General features: G+C 33.8%; 2 protein-coding genes across 2 annotated transcripts in view; both read right to left on the minus strand.

The window, feature by feature from the left end:
• The window catches only part of LOC145978576 (retinol dehydrogenase 11-like), a 9,790-nt gene extending 6,061 nt beyond the window's left edge, over positions 1–3,729 (minus strand). The window contains exon 1 of the mRNA XM_083111278.1: positions 3,239–3,729. Coding sequence (XP_082967404.1) covers positions 3,239–3,505 — 267 coding nt within the window. The 5' untranslated portion in view covers positions 3,506–3,729. The remainder of the gene's footprint in view (positions 1–3,238) is intronic.
• Positions 3,730–10,275: 6,546 nt separating this feature from the next.
• LOC145978912 (transmembrane protein 145-like) overlaps positions 10,276–21,405 on the minus strand; it is a 35,933-nt gene continuing 24,803 nt past the window's right edge. Inside the window, exon 6 of the mRNA XM_083111872.1 lies at positions 10,276–18,336. Coding sequence (XP_082967998.1) covers positions 18,113–18,336 — 224 coding nt within the window. The 3' untranslated portion in view covers positions 10,276–18,112. The remainder of the gene's footprint in view (positions 18,337–21,405) is intronic.

The following is a 21,405-nucleotide window of genomic DNA, read 5'->3' on the forward strand; positions in this document are numbered from 1 at the left end:
TACTCGATTTGGCTCACCTTCCTTTTTTTGTAAAACCATTTTCTACACGGAGCACAGTAGGTGGTACAGACAAATGTTTCATATGACAATCATATTTTTTCCCCGCCTTTCCGAATCTGCATTCCAAACATACACTTCCCAATTGAAAATTGCACGAACGGGGCATGTGCCCCCCACTAAAACCACAAAGGGTGGCTTTCAGGCTGTTGCAAATACTTTCTACGGATTCTTTGGGCCCAACTTAGTGGTGCAATTTTTTTTTGTTTCAACTTGATACGATCTCGAGAAAAAGGTAGTGTCTGGGTCGCTCTGAAACACCCTGTATATATATATATATATATATGATGTCATTACATATGTCAATTATTAAATAATCAAATTATATTATAAAATATACAATATAGATCGACTGTCTTTCATTCAAAATGTAATTGCAAATGGAAGATTTTAATGTACTACTGATGCTATGAACAATGATTTGCTTAAGGGAGGAGGGGCAAAAATTAAGAGACATTAAGAAGATAATAGTTTCCTGTATAAAATTCACATATAAATGCTATTATGTGTTTTATTAATATATTTATATACTTTGTGGTTGCTAACAAAAGGCGATGAGAAATGGAGAAGAAAAAACAAGTCGGTCTAATTTCTGTGTTCTGGGGATTGCTGGGTTCAGTGTCCTAAGACATGAGGCTCTTTGTTGTCCGTTTTTTTCTTTGTTGTATGTTTTCGATATTATTCCAGTCAAGTATAAACGAATTCCAAACTAATTGTCTATGCTTGTTAAAACAAAACTCTCCCCCCCCCCCGAAGAATTTGATGGGGAGTAAATTCAGGTCAAGATTACTGGTGGGGGGAATTCTCCCAATCCCCCTGGAATTTCACACCCTGCACTGTATCATTAAAAAATGTTTCTGTGCTCTAAAACCATTCGATATAATTTTAAAAAAATAATTATAACAATTTCTGTGAAGGAAATAATCCTCAAAATCCGAGATGGGAAGGGCTTGCACATATTAGACCTTCCTTCCATCTGTGGTACATATTTTTTGCTAAACACAGAAAACCTTGGGAAGATAATTAAACTGTATTTAAGTTGTGGAAATCTGTACTTGGGGCCAATTTTTGGTGCCAAAAAGTAAATAATACAAGTTATTATGCATGTAACTTGCAGTTGAGCAAGACATTTATCTACTGGAAAATATTATAGTTAATGGTTCTGAATATTAAATGATTCACAAGTTTTATAGGAGAATTAGGAAGTGTTTAAGGATATTGGAAATGATTGTGGAAGCTAGCTTGAAGCCTGGAGAAAGTAATTAGCACAGATAAGAACTCCACTAAGTATTATTTACAGGAGAAATAGTGATTTGAAAAGTATCTTATGTGAGCATGCACACTTGGCAGTGAGCAGCTGTTCTTGGTGTACGGTCGCCTCAGACATGCAGTTCCAGCAGATCTTTTGAGCGAGGCTCGAAGGAGGTTCCATGTTTGAGACTAGATATTACATGATTGGGTGTTGGAAGTATTTATAGACATATACTAATGATAAAAGCCTTAAACCTGGCCTGACTAACCTAACAACAAAAGCATTAGGTATCTTTTATTAATGCTAAGAAACCAAACCTAACCTACCTAACTAAAAATGCCTCCTTGGTGGTATAGTGGTAACATAATCACCTTATGGAGGCACATAGTGGTTGAATCACACTTTAAACTGTAGCTCCAGTCCAGCCTGTGTGTGTATAAAGCAGACTTAAAAGCCCGAAGTTAAACTAGCCCACCTAGCATAACAATGGAAGCATTTAGGGATATAACAGTAGCAGCATCAATCGATATTCAAGACGAAAGTAAACGAATGGCTGCTAGCAAACAAATATGAACATAGAATGCCTAAAAAACATGCAGTAAGTAATCACTAAGCCTCTGGAGTATGTGTTAACAGTCATAATTCAAACCATATAAAAAATCCATGTGTACCACTATTAGTTTGAAATTATACAATCATAGCATGGGCCCTATTATAGTGCACCATGTGGAAAATGCACTGTAGAAACTCAAGGGCGACTATACATGATACACATTAGATGCTCATAGCACCCAGAACTTTATATACTGCAGAAAAATCTTGGTAACAGTTCTGAATGTGTAATGATTTCCAACAAGTTTTATAAGAGCATTAGGAAGTGCTTTAGAACACTGAAAACGATTGTGGAAGGAAGTCCAAAGCCTGGAGAAACCGATTAGCATAGTTAAAAGCTTCACTAAGTATTACTTACAGGAGAAGTAGTGATTTGAAAAGTCTCTTACATGAGCACTTAGCAGCGAGTAGCCATTGATAAGATCATCTCAGACTCGCAGTGTTTGAGACCAGATATGTGGTCAGGTGTTGGAAGCACACATGGAGGTAACAGTTCGTTATATTGGAGACACATTTCTTCATTTTTACAGAAGAAACTTCTTACAGAAATGAGTTTCTCTAAGGTTTCCAACGTTCCTCGAGGTATTTTCTTTCATCGTGGAATCTATTTCACCGAGAAATCATGTATTTTTCTCGAGAAATATCTCACCGACGCACAAGTGCCATTGCTTTCGCTACGTGAACCAGATGCTGGGTATGTTTAATGACTTAACCCCCATCAGTGTTTCCAACCCCCCCTTTTTTTAACTATGCTTGCCTAACCTAACTTTATCGGAAATGGTTTTTGGGGCTATCCGTCAGCTACCCATGCTAATGTACAACTTGCACACGTGACGAACACGATACTACGAATAACAAAAACTACTCTCCATGTGAAAAATTGTGTTTGTTTTCATGTAAAAAGCATAATGGCACCTTGAACTATGTTCCGCAATACCCAATTGGTAAGTACGAACCATGCAAAACACAAAATATTCGATTTTAATGTTCTCCGATATAACGAACTGTTACCCTTATGGATGTTATATTAATAAAAGCTCTGAACCTGACCTGCTTACCCTAACAATGAAAGCATTTACGAGCATAGCTGGCAGTAGCAGTCTGTAAGGCGACAATAAGGGAATGGCTGTTCGCTAAGAATCACAGGAGTATACAGAAGGGAAAAACAGTTTCTCCCGTAAACACTCGGTAAGTAATCACCAAGACACTTATGTGTCCTAGTAATTGCAAAAATAGAAATCGAACCATGTAAAAAATGGCAATTACAAAATACACTACCTACCAATCTGCTATACATAACCACTGACACGTAATTACCATTTTTCCTGTCATAATAGTTTGACGAATATCATCCACAGTTGAATTTCCTTTAGCCATATCTCGACAAGCCATAATTACTGTAGCATTTCTACGTACGAGCTCCTTTACGGTTTCCCTTCCAATCCCTGAATTTCCACCAGTTACAATGAATATTTTCCCTTCAATGTCATCATTTCCACTGTATTTACCCCATTTACTTTCACGATATTTTCTCAATATATATACAGAAAATAAAACAGGCACCACAACATACAACAGTGTCATGTTTTCGAAAAGAGAATTCAACACGATAAAAATGCACAATTCAGCCGTCACTCGGAAAATATACTATTATATCGGTACTTTGACTATGACTGTGTGAATTAAAACTCATTAGGATCATGGATAAAATATTCTTCGTTTAAGCATTCTTTTAGGTTCAGGAGACTGAAATTCCTACGAATAATTTCAAACACCTGTCAACCACACTGTAGCAGAAGTACAGCTGAGTGTGACATATTTGTTCTTTATACACCATATTTGACCAATAGGTCACATTTTTCACTTTCCATTTCCAGTTATATTGAGTGATTTGCCTTTTCATTATCTTCAGGAAAGTTGGAAACTGTTATATATTTCACTAATGAAAAGCAATTGTATTTAAATTGCATCATAAAAGTAACTCGTGGCAATGCTACGTAGGGGCCAAAGGGACTTTGCCCCTTTCAAAACATTTGATGCAAATTCCGACCTTTTTTTTTACAGAATGAAAAAGAAATCATGATTATGTGACCGCAATGTTTCAAGATATTAATAAATTATCAATTAAATTAAATTAAAAATTGATAAATTTTGAAGTTTCTCTATGAGGAGGGCATTGTTTGATTTTCTTTAAAATTAAGAATTGTGTTGATAAAGGTTAATTTATTTCTTGTATGTTATTTCTGCTAATAGTGATGCAATTTTTGCGCATTTTTAAACATGAAAAATACTTGTAAAATCACTTGAAGAATAGTTCAAAACCAAGCCACAAACTTTATATCCTGCATGCTGAAGTGTTATACATAATCTTACATACATAATACATAATAGATGTCGTCAGTTATTGGTTACATATTTGTTATTGTATATATGCAAATATATAATTACATATATAGAGAGGGATTACATGGAACTACAAATTGTTATAGATTCTAATATGAAGAAGAATTCGAAATCCATGTCAAAAATGATTTAATACTCTAGAATGTATTCTATTGTTTATTTCTTGTTTTATGTATTTTTGTTATGTATATTGCCACTGCCATATTTATATTATTTCATTATCACCAATATTGTAATTGTCCTATGTCTACATACTCTTACTTTATATACGCAGTTTGTAGAAGACCTTTTAATTTAACCAAAGTTGAAGTACACTTTTAAATTTTTTAAGACACACACTGTGAGCAGCTTCTGGTAACATGTATAACTTCATTCCTAAATACTTATAACTCTTATGTGTTTTACTTAATCTGATTGATGGTGTGTCGAGCTTGTAACAGAATCTTGTATTGTGTCGGTGCAGTCTTGCATTATAATTATGTACATTTTCTTTTGTATACACTAGACAGGTATATATATATATATAAGCTTGACACAGTCATTATTTTTAGTTCTTGAAAGAGATTTTTACTGGAAACAGACTGATCAAAGACTCCTGCCATGCTTCGTAAAGCTTTTTTCTGCAAGATAAATACATCCCCAGCACCAGATGAGTTTCTCCACAAAAGAATTCCATAAGTCAGAAGGCTATGAAAAAATGCATAATATGATTGCAGCAACAAATCTTGCTAATGCATGTTCTAAGATTTCTAAGTAGAAATACCACCCTGGCAAGTTTGGAGCATAGGTGATTTGTTTCGGACTCCCAAGGTAATTTGGAGTCTAAATGTAAACTAAGAAGTTTTACAGAAGTCCATTCATGGCCATTTCCTAATGTAAAAAATATTTTCTCTGTTTTATTTTCATTAATTGTAAGTTGATTTGTTTTAAACTAATAAGTGGACCTTTCCTCAGTGGCATCCTGTGTGGTTTGCACATGAGTGTTCACAATAATGTTTTTGTACTGAATGCAGATTTACTCCTCCCCCTTGTAACTTCATGTTCAATTGAGAAAGTGAGAATAACAGTTCAATTTATTTTCAACAATTTTCCCCCAAAATCACGCTATGTTTGAAGTGATACAAGAAGGACCTAGGGGAAATTGTCCCACTCCCCATTAAAATCCGCCAGGTTTAGCGAATTCTCGCTATAGTGTGCAAGTATGTAGACCTTTTCGAGTCCCCCTAGGCATGCCTTGTATAAGCTGCCCTCTGGTGCCGAATGGAAGAAGTATTGCCGCTTGCATCAGTGTTCGCACAGCGAAATGAACATTTTTGGCGTATAGTGGCCAACAGCCATGCTGTCAGCTCTGTTCAACGCCCTCAATGGGAGTCAGTGTTACCAACTATCTAGAAAAGTTATCAGACGTGAAAGAAGTCGTGTCTGAAGTAAATTGTGTGTATATACTCGTACATCAAACATAGTATTTTTTCGAATAAATATAAGTATGTGTGTGTGCATTTAATATGTATGTAATACATAAGTGTTCACGTGCTCATGCGAACATTATCTGCCTGCCTTTCCTCTATTTCCTTATCAAGCTTCTCAACTGTAAATTTGTCACTGCCCACTGTAAGGAATGTGGTATCATCTGCATATAAAACAGTCGGAACAAGTTTACAATACCGGACTACTCTCCAATTGCTATGAAATTTCGCCTACTCACTAATTGAGACCTCCTAATCCCAAATCTGCATGTAATAATTGGCAGTCAAGTATGGAAATGTAGAGAAGAATGAAATAAACTATATTTTCCTAATGTAACATAACCCTTGTGTAACAGTCTTATGAGAAATAATATTAGGTAAGTCACTTATACAAATATTGAACAATAATGGACCGAGGACAGAGCCTTGTGGAAGCAATTTTTATATTTAAGAATTCTGATTTTGTGTTGTCTAGTGACCATTTGTTGTCTATTTGACAAGTAGGATTTTATTAGAGCAAGTTCAGTTTCTTTGATGCCATAGAAGTGTAATTTTTTTATTCATATTTGATGGGAAACATTCTCAAAGGCTTTACTTAGATCAATAAGTGTTGCACTTACAGAAAGTTTGGATTCAAATGCATCTGACACAGTGGAAACAATACTTTCATTCGCTTTCACAGTAGATAGATGGGCTCTGAAACCATATTGTGCACTTGAATATAAATTATTATTTGTGAAATAGCTATCGAGTTGATTATATAAACAGTGTTCTATAATTTTGGAGACTGTGGGAACAAGTGATATAGGACGGTAATTGTTGGGGCTCGATTTATCACCTTTTTTATACACAGGTATGACAATTGAGAGCTTGAGGCAGGAAGGAAAGTGCCTGCAATACATCATCCAGTTTATGAGAATGCAAAGTGGGTATTGTAGAATATCAATGATTCTTTTTAAAACAAAGTTCGACATTCCATAAAAGTCTTCAGATTTTGAATTATTTAGTTTTTGTGCTGCTTTTAAAATATCAGCTGGTTGGGTCTCATGCCACCGGAAGTCAGTTAAAATGTTACTGATGTCTTGTGACATGAGATTATTATATTCATAACAATCAAATTGATTCATAGAATTGTGGTTTGTATCTAATTTGTTACCTACCCTGACAAAGAAATCATTAAATTCGCTTGGAGTAATCGAAACATTTTCTTTTGCTCTGGATTTCCCTCTGCCTAATTCTGCCTTAATAACATTCCAAGCTGCTTTGCATTTATTATTGGAGTTATTAATAAATTTATAATTTGCTGTGCATTTAGCTTTTCTAATTTCTGATTTGTAAATATTTCTTAATTTGAGATATCTGGTCTTATCTGCGTTACCATTTTTGAATCCATTATAATACATCATAAGCAAGATTTTTAATTTACTCAAGTGTGGATTATACCATTGACCTAAGTGCCTTTGTTCACGTTTAGCTTTAATTGGTTTCTCTTTTTTTTTTTTTTTTTTTTTTTTTCGGATTCTAGGACAGCAGTCGTTATATATATCGGAGATGGTACTGATACACTTCTCAAATAATGCACCTACATTTGCACTTGATAAAATTAAATGTATCCAATCAACGTCTTTTAATTTGTTTCTTAGTATATTCAGCCTGTTATCATTAACTAGTCTAACAGATTGGGAGCACTTTACTTTTTAACAGATTTCATTTGATTATGTATAGTATTCAGAGCAGAGTGCATGTAACCGGTGTTACCGCAGGTAACACCAAAATGTAAAGAAATTAAAACGTTTTTTCAATAAAATAACAACATTGTTAAATACGTTAACCGACAGCATTGCAGTAGAGTATATATTGCAGAGGACATTTTTTCTGCAGCCAACAAAATCGAAGAGGCAGGCCGTTCCGCTACCCTCAAGAGGTAACAAGAGAAAAGGGTGCCGCCAATGCAAGGGAAAAGCGGGGCAAGTGTGCTGGGGGTTATTCATATGCTGTTTAGGGGGCCTGTTGCCAGCCTACCGGATCAGCATGTGTTGTCACATTGGATTTCCAGAAAAGAGCTAAATCCCGCCTTAAATGGGGATACTATTTCTCTGAAGCATTTAGAGCTAGACTGCAAAGCCAAAGCTGGATTTAACTACAACTGAGACCGTTGACGTAATAGATGAAAAGATAAGTACTTGATGCGATTCGTGATTTGGCAAACCTTGCTCCAAAAAACTAAGTTGGCAACAGTAGTAACTACATCTGGACTTCTCCTCTCTTCGCTGGAGGAGGGGAATTCTATCGTCTGCTCACCGCACAAATGTCAAACTGACCTGAGAAATGTGTGGTTCTTCTTCCCCTTTCCACCTCTTTGCAAATAAACAGGGAACAAAAATCTAGATGAAAGGCATGTATTTTTTTTTGGGGGGGGGGGGGTAGAGATGATGATGTCTGATGGACGGTAACACTTTTGAAAAAGTCACGGCCCCGCCACTGATTCAGAGGTATATTATTGTTCAATTTTAACCATAAGCCTTTGTGGTCCGTTAAATAAAATGTATTGAATATCCCTCTCTCATAGCAGTATTTATCTAGGTTTGTTAAGATGTTATCTAGACAAGATTCTAGTCTTCTTGGCCTATTGTTTGCACAGTAATAGCTGAAAAATTTTAAACAATCATCTCTTCATTTTCCCCCAGTGGAATTATACCTGAACACCTGTGGGAATGGTCACTGTGACAGCAGCTGATTGATTGTCCTCTATCTATGTGGTGAATCCATGTCCAAAATTTCAGATGTTGGAATGCTTTATTGCATTTTTGTAATTATATTTACATTAATTTGTGTAGAGAGAGAGAATTCACTTAAAATGCATCATTGTGCACCACTGTTACTTCAAAGTCTGTGTGTAAATTTTTTTGAAAATTTTCAATATTTTCATTCTTGTGATTATTTTAGGTCAACCAGAGCCAAAATAATGAAAATTTATTATCTTTTAAATGAAAAAAAAAAAAGTTCCACGGAGGGTTAAGTTTACTTCTTTTGCTATGACCATTCCTTGGGTTTACAGATTCTGTAAATGAAAAACTAGGACATCAGTATCATCACTATATTCTAAGAAAGGAATGTCAGATAAGAGTTAATTTTCAAATGATATATTGAAGGATAGAATTTTTTACTTATGAAAGCAATTTTAATGTTTTATAAATGATCTACATCCCGTCATCAGGTTTTAAACTTGAAAATTAAAATAGCAGAAAACTAATTATTATAACTCATCACTTACAATATTTCTGTGGAGTATTCTGTGATCTGTATATAGTTATTACATGTTAATAAATTATGAGAAATAAATCACCAATGCAGTCATGCAAATAAAATACAAACAGAAGTCCGACAACTTCAAATTTTCCATTATATGAAAAAAGTAAGTTTACCGGCGATAAATCAAATAACATGGGAAAATAAGCCACTGCAATATTATTTACCTGACTAAACAATGCCTTTGAATTTCTACCTTCTTGTATCATTCCCACTCCTGATATTTTTCTGAATGCAGAGCCCTGGAAAGTAGGAAGACACGCTGGTTGTCTACATCTCCCATCCTTTTTCACATAGAAATTATATGACAGACTGTATACAGGTCAAATTTATTACATCAGACGAACTTCACACCACCATTTTCATCATTTTTAAAGATGGCGCCTCCTTCACACACTTGCACCAGTGAAGAGCAGTGGTTTCTTGCACTCTGGAAGCCTAAAAATTATAGAAATTCTCTGGGAAATGAACATTCAATGTCTCTATGAATGAGTACCATGCCAGCAAGTTTACGAATGAAGGTAGAAGTATGACAATGGGTTCAATTCGCAGGCAAATGAATGAAAAAGCCTTCACAATGGGTCCTAAGTGACCACATGAATCCAAAAGATTCGTCCCGAGATATACAGCCACTAACTAAAGGCTTGAAAATATATGTGAATCAGCAATGGATATATACTAAAATGCAGCAAACTTGTGCAACTGTACATGCAGAAATCTACTACATAAAAAACGAAAAGAAATTAAGGTTTTCATTTGATTGTCCCTCGTACATACATGAAAAAAGTTAGTTTAACGGTGAACCAGATAACATGGGAGAATATGCCACTGTGTATAATACTTGCAATATTTATCTTCTTCCACACCTGAAGATCAAAATGCTTTCCAAGAAATAATATTATAATATGTGAAGGTCACGTTTCCAAATCCTTTATTCTTATAAATAAAATAGCAGACTTCATTATCACTAGTTTTTAAGGACTTAGTGGAAAGAAGATTTTTTGATTGACATATTTAGTTTATTTTAGTTCTTTTATTTCAGCCACTTTTGGCAAAGTGTAAAGATGAGGACGAATGGTGGTAAGATAAAAAGGATGAAAGGACAATCACCAACACACAAGGTAGAAAAAAAGAAAGTAATTGTTATTTTAGAAGTATTTTTTTATTTTTATCATAGTTTTTATTGAACTTTAAATAAATATATATAATTTCTGATGAATGCATTATTCTCATAACATGTAATATCATGAATTATGTAACAAAACATCTTCATCGCTTACTGAGCGTTGCTTCTGTCATACATAATCGTTAAGTATTATTTACCAAGCCAGTTCATTACATAATGCATTCAAATTTTCATACAACTCTTACATCAGCAAAAATTACATTGAAAATAGCAGTCAAAATTATAATACTACACTATCACAAAACAGTTATGGCAGGTAAACAATATTCAATACTAATGCTTCTTAAACAATGTCATTATTCAAATAATCAACATTTAAACTTAACAAAGTGTATACATGCATATGTAACATAAGTAGCATACCTACTACATTTTGTGGATTCACATTTTTTCTTTCCTTCCTTGTGAATGAGAACATTGAATGCATATTATTACTGAAACTTCAAAGTATTTCTTTATGTGCCTTATCTTTGGCATTTAATGACTAGATTCATTAGGTTTTTTTTTCTTTCTTTCTTCAAGAACTGCAGTACACATGTATATGCTCTCGAACTTGGATCAAGTAATATTTTCAGTATTGTTGGTTCTTATTGACATAGTTTCAATTGCATTTTATCAAAATTAGCTTCTGTACACTACTTAAAAATTAATAAAAACTTTTATCAAATATTTGAAATTCTGTACTGTGTGGTAGAATAAATTCAAAAAACTCTTTGACCATTAAATATGCTTGCAGTGTATTTTATCAATAATTTTTAACCACTTAACAATAATGCTTTCAACAGAACTAGAAGAATCAATATTTACAATATTCACATTTGATGAAACAGCGCACACATGATTCCATATAATTAAAGTTTGAGTATAGTATTTAGATAAAATACACTATGATGACAGGAAACATTGATAATCCATAATAATTTATTCCAATATGTTACACACAACTGATAAAAACAAAAGAAATATTTTATTTTTCTTTACAAATCAGAAAGTATTCCTTTACATAAAGATTACATATAATATAAATAATTGAACTTCATGCAATGTGTTGTCGACATCAGAAATAGTACTGTATGACAACCATTATTTGGATATGTGTATCTCAATTTAAATCTGAATTTTCGAATCCACCTGGGCTCCTCAGAAGGCATTTCAGTATTTACATCCTATTTTTAAACCAATTATTTATTTTAACCTACATGAAAATCTTATATCTTTCCTGCACCTGATGAAAAACCTGGACAGAGTTGAAAATTCAGATGCAAGTTGAGCCACAAAACATTAGTCATACTATTTATGATCACATGTAATGTCTTTTAAATTCATAAACATGTGTGTGTATGTATATGTCTCACACCAAAGATGCTACTAAGTTAGTGAAAATTTTGAATTTTTCCACTGTCTGGTGAGTGTTTCCTTTCTCCTTCTTTGATTTTTATATACCGGGTGGTCCAAAAGTCCCGGAACGGTCACATATCGTGAGAAATACACATCGAATCGGAAAATGAAAAAATACGTGTTTAATAAGTGAAAGAAAGCTATTCAATGATATCACACTTGATTCCCCACCCCTGCCCCCTGGGGGTGGGGTGGGGGGCAACTGTGACATTTTAAATTGAAACCCCCATTTTGTATTGTAGAATCGGAAAGAGGACTTCATTCAGAGTCCAACAAGCTATCATCATCCTGCCCACTCACAGTTTCCAACGAGCCTGGTGACATAAAAAAATATGTACTTTTATACAATGTAATCTTAATTCAAGTAAATAAAAATTATACAGCAAATACCAGTATTAATTTTTCTTACATATGCAATATCATATCGTCAGACTGCATTTAAGCAAGATGCAAAACTGAGCTCAATATTACAGGTTAATTAATTTCAATTTTTAAAGCATCAGTTTGAAAACTCTTGGCAACAGCTCGATTTCTTACTTATAGAGGGGAACTTTAATTTTAAATTTTTTAGGAGACCAATGTCAAAAAACTTGAAATATGGGAAAATGTAAAATACAGGAACAAAAAGCTAATGATTACAAATACGAGAACAAACATGGAAAAATAATCCATGCTTTCCCCATGATCCAAACCCAGAATTTAGTTGTAATTTCATAAAGACAGTTACATAAAACATTTGGACTATCTTATTTAAAGTGTCATTTACTCGCATAATATACAAATGTTTCTGAGGCATGAGCCAAAAAAAAAAATTCTTTCAAAGTAATATGCAAGAACGGTAAATGAATTTCATAATTTAACTATGGATCAAATTTCACTAAAATTATTTATATGAGGTAAAGAAAGATCACCAATACAATCCCTCAAACACATTTTTTTTCTAATTCTGTGGTGTTTGCCGACACTTTTAGCTAATTTCAACAATGAGGATGAATGATGATGAGATAGATGAAAACTGATGAAAGGACACTTGCAAAGAACTTCCAATGACCAGGCTGGGACTCAAACTGGAGAACTTTGGGGGTTAGATACTGAAAGTCTATCACTTAGCATGCTCAGCCACCAAGCACACACATTTGTATTTGATATTTATACCACATATAAGAGGAAATGCAATTAGTTCCTATTATATTTTCATCTATGATCAATATAATGTTATAATGGGAGAGGAAGAATTGGCACAGTACTTGTTTATTTTAGTTACTTATTGTCACACATTTCTATCAATAAGCTAGCCAATATTGGAAGAATAAAAGGTTGGAAAAATTACTAAGTACATTTATTAAATGTCAACATTCTGGACAGCTTATTAATATGATTCCAAGGTTTCTATGACTACTACATTACCCTCTACTACTCTAGGCTAATTTAGACAAACTGGGCACAGTGACTTAACTGGGGTACACTGAAAGCAAAGAGGGGTATATGTAGGGTATGGGTCAACTTATGCATTTAGCATTAACTAGTAGACATTTTACAATTTTTCGAATGCCAGGAACATGTTAACAAGTGACAATTGACATATACTTATGACTGATATTGTACTGTCCAATATAAAATAGTAAATATTTCATGAAGAAACTGAATGATTCATTACCTCCTAATGGATGGATCTGTTTTGCCTACTAGAAACTAGAAAATGTATTTTATAAACCCAGGATACATGAATTACATCCTATTTAAAATATGGAGAAGGTAAAGTTAAAGCCAATTTTGCCAATAAACCAATATGCCTAAATTGGGCAGTAACAATTAATAGGTTCCATCTCTACTAGAAAGTAACATCTGAGAATTGAGATTACATGAAGAACTAACTTAAACCAAATTGGCTGCAGTAACCTTGTTAATGCCGTTATAATGCTTGTATAACAAAGAGTGGAGTTTTAAAATTTGAATCCTATGAAAATGCTCTGACAACTTTGGAATATCTGTCTTGGCTATTACTGTACTGACAGCATAGCTTGGAAGGTGAAATTCTCCATTTATAGCTTAACTGCAAGACCTCACAGGTGACTGGACAGTGTTACAATCTAGATGATCGAAAGTGTAACAGTGCAACGCAACACACTCTTAGTTATTATGATATTATAATTGATTCAATAATCAATACACTGCAAAAATAAAATAAAAATAAGTGATTCATGTCTTTAACCTAGTCTTTAGTTCTTTTTGTCACCCAAGTATTCACTCCAAGTGACAAATTGCATTGTGTTGTAACACAATAGAAGATGGACTTGAGAACCATGGTGAGATCGATGCAGGAAGATGATGATAATGCAGGATAAAGATGGCAGGTCCCCTGTTTTACCGAAACTGAAGACCATTCTTGGGGACAACAGTAACTTGATTTCGGAGACCTAATAAACCACACTAATTGAAGAACCAATTTAGTTTCAACAACCAGGCCTTGACTGAGGAAGAACAGGTTTTCTTAGAAACACATAGAAGACTGGTGGTCTAACTGTTTTACATAAATGCACAAAACAGCTAGACATAGAGACCCTTCTGAAATTTAGAATACTTGGAAAAGTCTCTTTTGTCAACGGATTTACAGGACAGACATTACATGCCTTCTCTACCTGGATGTGTGAAACCACTTGATATATGTCAGAAAACTTGCTTGCTTATCCAAAACAAATAGAGGCTAATAACAAAGGGTTTCTGGTTCGATGCCTAGTGGTAGGTAGGGTCTAAATTAATGTTGATAGGGTGTCAGGGATTTCCTATCTCCACTAAACTAACATATCCACATCTTCATTATTAATATGTATCAGTCATATTTGTATATATAAAACAATATTTTCCATTGGATTTTCAAATGTGAAGTTGTTCCAGAAGCAAGTATAACTTTATACTTTCAAATGCCATCAATACTACCACTGACAACACATCTCGGGAACTGACAGTGTGTGCTAGGAAATTGTTGACAATATTTTTGAACATATATGCTACTGGTGGCCAAAAAGAGTAACAAATTAATAAACATAATGCAAAAAGTGTTTAGGTGGGAATATGTGGACTATTGTAGAGTTTATTGTATAATTCCTTTGAGAAAAAGAGTTTATGACCTCTTTTCGGTAGTTGATGTACATCAGACTAGACAAATGCTAATTAATTTAAATATTGGATCCAATATGTAGATGTTGCATATGGAATAATTATTTATAAAAAATTGAAATTTATTAGTGTCAATGGAGAAGAATGCAGAGAATTCTGTGTCAAGAAATTAAGGATTCATTATGTATGCTTATATATAATTTTAACATTTTCTTCGTTATTGTTGATATCAATATATATGAAAGTATTGGTTGAAATTTAATCGCCCATACCAGCCGATACTTTTCTGGAGTTTGGGTGGCTTGCAGAGTCTGCAAAAATGCTGTGCAACTTATTCATAAAAAATTGATTTTGTGATTAAATGAATATCTTATGTGAAATTATGAATACTGTAAAGCAATACTCTGTAGATTGCTATGATATAATTGCAATGGAAAACTTGTTGGGGGTATCTTAAAATGTATACATACTGGTATTGGCTCAGACTACCCTGAAGTGACACAATTCTATGGTTCACTCTAAACTGAACATTCACTTTCTGTATGTCTTGTGCAGGTCCCTTTACAACCTTGCACTTTTAACCATTCTCAAGGGGATCTTTACACCTCTTCTTTTAACCATAGGGTAAGAATTTTAGAAAAGGGAATTTTCCCCATATATTTTGGAGGGTGCAAAATGACCAAGTGTGCCAACAGGCAAAACATTTTAATTAAAAAATCCAATCATTAGTCTGTCTGTGGCGAGTTTCCATGTAGCCTAATTGTTAGTGCTCTTGTCCTTGGTAAAAACAGTCCTGTGTTCAATCCCCAGTGGAAGCTCCAACATTTTAGTGTTGCACAAACACTGTAAGATGATAGGGGAGCTAATAGTAGTGATGGGACTTGATGAGCTGAGCATATTTCACCCAATGAAAAGTGAGATGGCATGAATTGATCCAGAAAGGGAGGATTTCGTTTTTGTCCATCTGTGCAAAATGTGATTTAATAATTTTATTATTATTATTGCCATAATTGTGTCAAGAAAGCATATCTAAGGAGTTTTATGCATATATTTTGTTGAAAATTATCCTTAAATAATAATTACACATAAAATATTACAGCTAAGGAAGTACACACTTATCCATGAAAATAGTTTTGATTGAAAACATTTAGTGTATTAATAATTCATAAGAAATAAAGTAGTGTATTAACCTGCTGCTGCATCTTTCATTCCCTGAAACATGAATTGCAAACATCATTCAAAAACCCTAGGTGCAAAGGTTCACACAAGAAGAAAAACCACACTCTACTTTGAACCATTACATAGTACTTTCATACATACAGTATCAATCAAAATTCTGCATACATAGTTCAATGGAAAAAAATCCCTGTATTGAACAATCATAACATAAAATTAAATCATCCATGTTACATTATTCATGGAGGAAAATAGTAGAACATCCAATGAAAATACTCTTCTTGCATTTAGATTTCAATACAAGAATGCAATAATACTGACTATCGCTCATTATGCAATATTAGCATGATTCTACATGCATTGTTAAGCTTCTTGTATTTATTCACAACTTTCAGGTACAGAATTTGATTGATTGATTGATTTATTTATTAGCATCCATTCTTCATTACATTGCAATATTTCTCAATGAAGGAATAATGGAAGTCAATGAGGAAGGAGAGACTTCACAGATAAATCCTCATTATTAAATTATATAATAGCATTATTCAATGTTAAACATGAAAATTACTTAGTTTTCTCTTATGAATACTCAAATTCTAGTTTGTTAAACAAACACACAAATTAACACATGCAGTGAACACTTAATATGAGAAAAAACTTGTGAAGAATTGCTGAACTCTGAAGTTATGTATATCTGTCTTTAAGATGAAAATTTGAATGAAACATACATTTAGCATTTTCTTTTCAACATCGTTGGTTTTATTTCACAATTGGCACATTTATGAGAATCAAATTTTTTATAGGCATTTGTGATATCAAGCTCAAGTACTTTAATATCAAGATCACAAAAATTGGATGTGCCTCTGAACATTTCCACATTATCCTAACACATTTACCTCTATGGGATGTGTAATTATCTTACACAATGTACTTCCATAGCTTAAATATTTCCTTTCATATACAATAAAATACTACTGATACTCCCTGCAATTTTATATTAATATATGCAAAATAATCCATCAAACACTATTTACAAGAATACCACGAAATTTCTCCTTAAAAATAGTACTTAAGCATCTCTTAATTTGGTTCTTTCAAGTTACTCATTTAAGGAAGCAAACCCACTATAAAATTAAATACAAATTTACCTTATCTAAAAAATAAATAGAACAAAAGTTTCTACATACACACTGAAGTAAATAGTTAATACATATTTCTGTCAGTATCATTTTTGTTTATGTTCACAAGAAAGGAGCATGTCAAAATTGTAGAAATTCTTCCACACGATTACAGTTCCATTTACATTTACATTGTCTTTCAACCCACTCCAGTTCAGATCATTTAAGATAAAACTACCACCTCACTATTTTCTTTGTAAATACTCGTTGTGAGAAGGAAGAAAGCAAGGATTATGCAGTTTCTTATTATATTAACATCTTCATTCTTTATGAAAGTTTATTTCGTTCTCTTCAACTATATCACAACTTAAAAACATTGGGAAGACATTCACTAATTATAAGAGTATTTATATTAGACCTTACTTCACTTAATTAATTTTTCATCTAAAATTTTATCCATAAGCTATACTCTAACCCCACACTCGATGTATAATATTGAAAGATTCTCAATTAACTATCATTTCTAACTTACCGTTTTATTTTCTATTTAAAAATTACATGCTCTAAGTTAGTGAATACTAATCAACAAAGTAGAAAGAAAATTAATACTTAACAAACCAAAAAAAAATTGCATTCATTGAACCTAGCACATTTCTAAGGTAAGAACACAAATAAAAACTCAGATTTCCCAATTCTAGCATTTGTCTTTTTCATATAAGAAACTACATCACAATCTTTTATTTTTCTTTTGATATGCACACAACAAATTCAAAAGTTATGTTAAAATAGAATCTTTGTTTTCTAAACTGTAGTCGTATCAATATATATATACAAATTATGCATCACAGAAATAATTTATCAATTTGCACAACATAAACAATCACTTTGGTATGAGCATTCATCACAGCAAAAATGGCACAATAGTGGACAGTTTTTAAGTATACAAGACTTTTTATGATCTACATGTTATGAATATAAATACACATGAAACAATATGCTTCAAGTTACCAGAGTAAAACTAGGTTACAACTTTAGCAAACACTTGGGGGTCCAAAGTTCTGTTTACAGGTGAGCGATGAACAGGGGTATAATTATTAACAATATGGGGAGCTTCATTGAATTCATCTAGCTCGTCATTTAAATCTGTTTCTTGAGCCAGAAGAAAATACTGCTCACTTCTGGTAGGCCAGAGAAGGTGACACATAACAAAATAAGCAAGACAGTCTGCAGAATATGTGATACCTGTAGAAGAAAGGGCAAAGTATAAAAGAGAGTGACAATTTATTCTGTGCATTTTATAATACCAAACCAGGTCTCATGAACAGCACTAAGATGCAGTACTGACTGGGCCACTGCAACTCTCTTCTGATACTAATGTACTTGTATGAGAAAAGACTTACACTACACCACTGCGTTAGTAGATTAAATATTGGTGATGGTTTGCAAGTATTAAAAACTTGAAAATACCACCTCTTCTACATTGTGCAAGTACTGGGGGTGCCAAAAAAATGTATACACACTTTAAGAGTTGATAACTCGCATAATTTTCTGACCCTTTCATGTTTAATCAATTAGAAATAATGGGTGAAGTCAGACTAAGCTTTGAACAAAGGAAATTTATTCTAAAGTGCTACTGAAAGTTTGAAAACGAAGATGAAGTGCAGTTCAGGAGAGAAGTTCAAGTAAATCCACCTATGCAAATTACCATCAGTCGACTTTAAGCAGATGCAACTGTTCAGAATGTGAACAAGAAAGTTTCAGAACACCGCAGACATCGACAAACCATAAAATCAATAAAAGTTGATTAATTATGCCTGAGTTTAAGAAAATCTGTGCACCATGTGGGTCGTGAAATAGGAATTTCAAAATCAAGTGTCCATTGAATTTTGAAGCACTGGTAATGAAAGAGTTACAATCCAAGAAGAGTCCATGTTCTCAGTGCAGATTATGGAGACTGGAGATACAGTTTTGTGAGAGGTACTAGGCAAGATATGCCACACAGATAGGGTTGCCAAACGTCCCGTATATACGGGATTGTCCCCTTTTTTAAAGAAATATCCCGGTATCCCAGAAAATGTTCTCGGGACACCCATTTGTCCCGTATTTAGCTAAAGAAATAACGAATTCAAATTTTATTCATGTTAAATAAAACCATATTTATACATTTTAAAATGAAGAATAAAACTCCAATATAAGGAAAAAAAAAAAAAAAAATAATGTTCACGAAGAATCATTTTGTTTTCATGATGTAGAGGTTGTGTTAAAAATAGATTCCTTCATGTACGTAAAATTTACGTAGCACTAGTTACACTGTAATATTGAAACACGATACTGTTCTAGGGTTAACAATCCTTTAAATAGCAATTGAATTTGTAATATTTAAAAATGTTATAAAAATAAATTTAACTATATCCATGTCTATATACCGGTAATCTGTATGTCCCGTTTTTTTATTTTAGAAATCTGGCAACCCTACACACAGATGAATTGGAGGAAGAGCTTCAGAAGAATGCACTTTGCCTACAGCAGACTTCACGTCACTGAACTTTGTGTACAGAGATACAAAAAAGATAAAGTTTACAGTACAAAACCAGCAAAAGTTGACAAATTGAAGGCAACGATGAAACAAGAATATGTACAAATTCTGAACGAAATTATTCTTGATGTTGGTCATTCCATTTCTTTGTGTTTGCAGCAGTGCCTGAACCAGAATGGTCATCAGTTTGAAAACAGGAATGTCTGTACATTATATTAAATTTTGAAAATGAACTGTGACTTACTAAACACTGACGCTACAATCATTCAAAGTGTGTATACATTTTTTTGGTACCCCCTGTATATTTCCATCACGTGGACGCAGAGTAAGTGTAGTTCTTGTGCTGCCTGTGCCAATTATAGGAAAATCAGTAAATACCACAGCCCTAAACACAAATTTTGGTGGACTGAACAATCATTACAAAGTGACTTGTCAATCTCATAAGCTAGTAAAAAAAGTAAAAATGCTCCCCTGTGCTATGCACCATGCCATGAAGGCATATAGGGGGTGTGGGGTTAGGGCCCCACACTTTCTTGATCACAGTCGACGGTGGGGGTGATGTGATCAGCACCATGCCCCTGGCTGCCATTACCCCCTGGAGCATCCTCCAGGTACCCACTTTATACGATGCTGGGTGGGCACCGGAGCCATTTGAACAGGTGGAAAAAAATTCCAGTTCTCACCTGCCGGGGCTCAAACCTGGGTCTCTTGCATGGTAGTCAGACGCCCTAACAACTGAGCTACCGCACCTCATAAGCTAGTAAATGTGAAAATGTTTTCTAAAGTTAACAATCTTGAAAGTGAAAGTTTAACAGGACAATTTTTTCCATTGTTCTTTCTGTATGTCTATTAAAAAGAATACTTTCATTTCATTTTACAATTTTCAGGAACCAAGATATTATAAAAACAATAATAAATCCACTCCTGGTATTTCACCACGTGTTTTCTAATCTGAAAAGTAGCTACATGACAATGGCCATATTTATAGGGAAATGAGGGGTCCAAGTTTCAGCAGTCCGAGGATAGTAAAATATAAATTCATGTAATATTTATGAATGTATTTCACTGTTGGTGAACTGGTTAATAATTACCTTATTATTGTCTCTCTAAGCAGTTTTGAATTGACATTCCCAGATATTTCGCTCTACAAAGTGGTCACAAAGTGGGCATACCCCCATTCGACACAATGATGGTTATGGTTGAATGCTTGGTATGGACACACACCTGATAGTTTAAGAGTCTGGAACACTGATATGGAGACCGTAATTTTCATAGCACAGCTGAATTCTGCACCATGTTCTGGCACACTTTGTGTTGCAAGTGTGCCATTACCTGAATAAGACCTTTCCTGGGTGGTGGATTGGAAGAGATTCTGAAGGGCCTCCAAGAAGTCCTAGGGGTGGATTTTCCATGACAGAGTCAGAAATAACTGGTTACGCACAACACAGTTGTGGAAGATGCCTTTACGCATGTGACCCTGGATTATCTCTGCAAAACATCTGCGCAGAATTCAGCTGTGCTATGAAAATGACTGTCTATGCTAATGTTATGGACTCCTACTATCAGGTATGTATTCATATCAAGCATTCAACCAGAACATTCATTGTGTCGAAAATAAGGGGGGGTACACCCACTTTGTGACCACTCTGAACATAAGGATGTGCACTAATTATATTTACAATTACTTCATTATTCTTCATTAAGCACATTTAGATTTTTTAATTTAAAATTTTTCATGATATCTCTGTGCATTTTTATTATCTTTTGAAAAATTA

The sequence above is a fragment of the Lepisma saccharinum genome, chromosome 25 (genome assembly GCF_977018435.1).
Source record: "Lepisma saccharinum chromosome 25, izLepSacc3.1, whole genome shotgun sequence".
Classification (NCBI taxonomy): Eukaryota; Metazoa; Arthropoda; class Insecta; order Zygentoma; family Lepismatidae; genus Lepisma; species Lepisma saccharinum.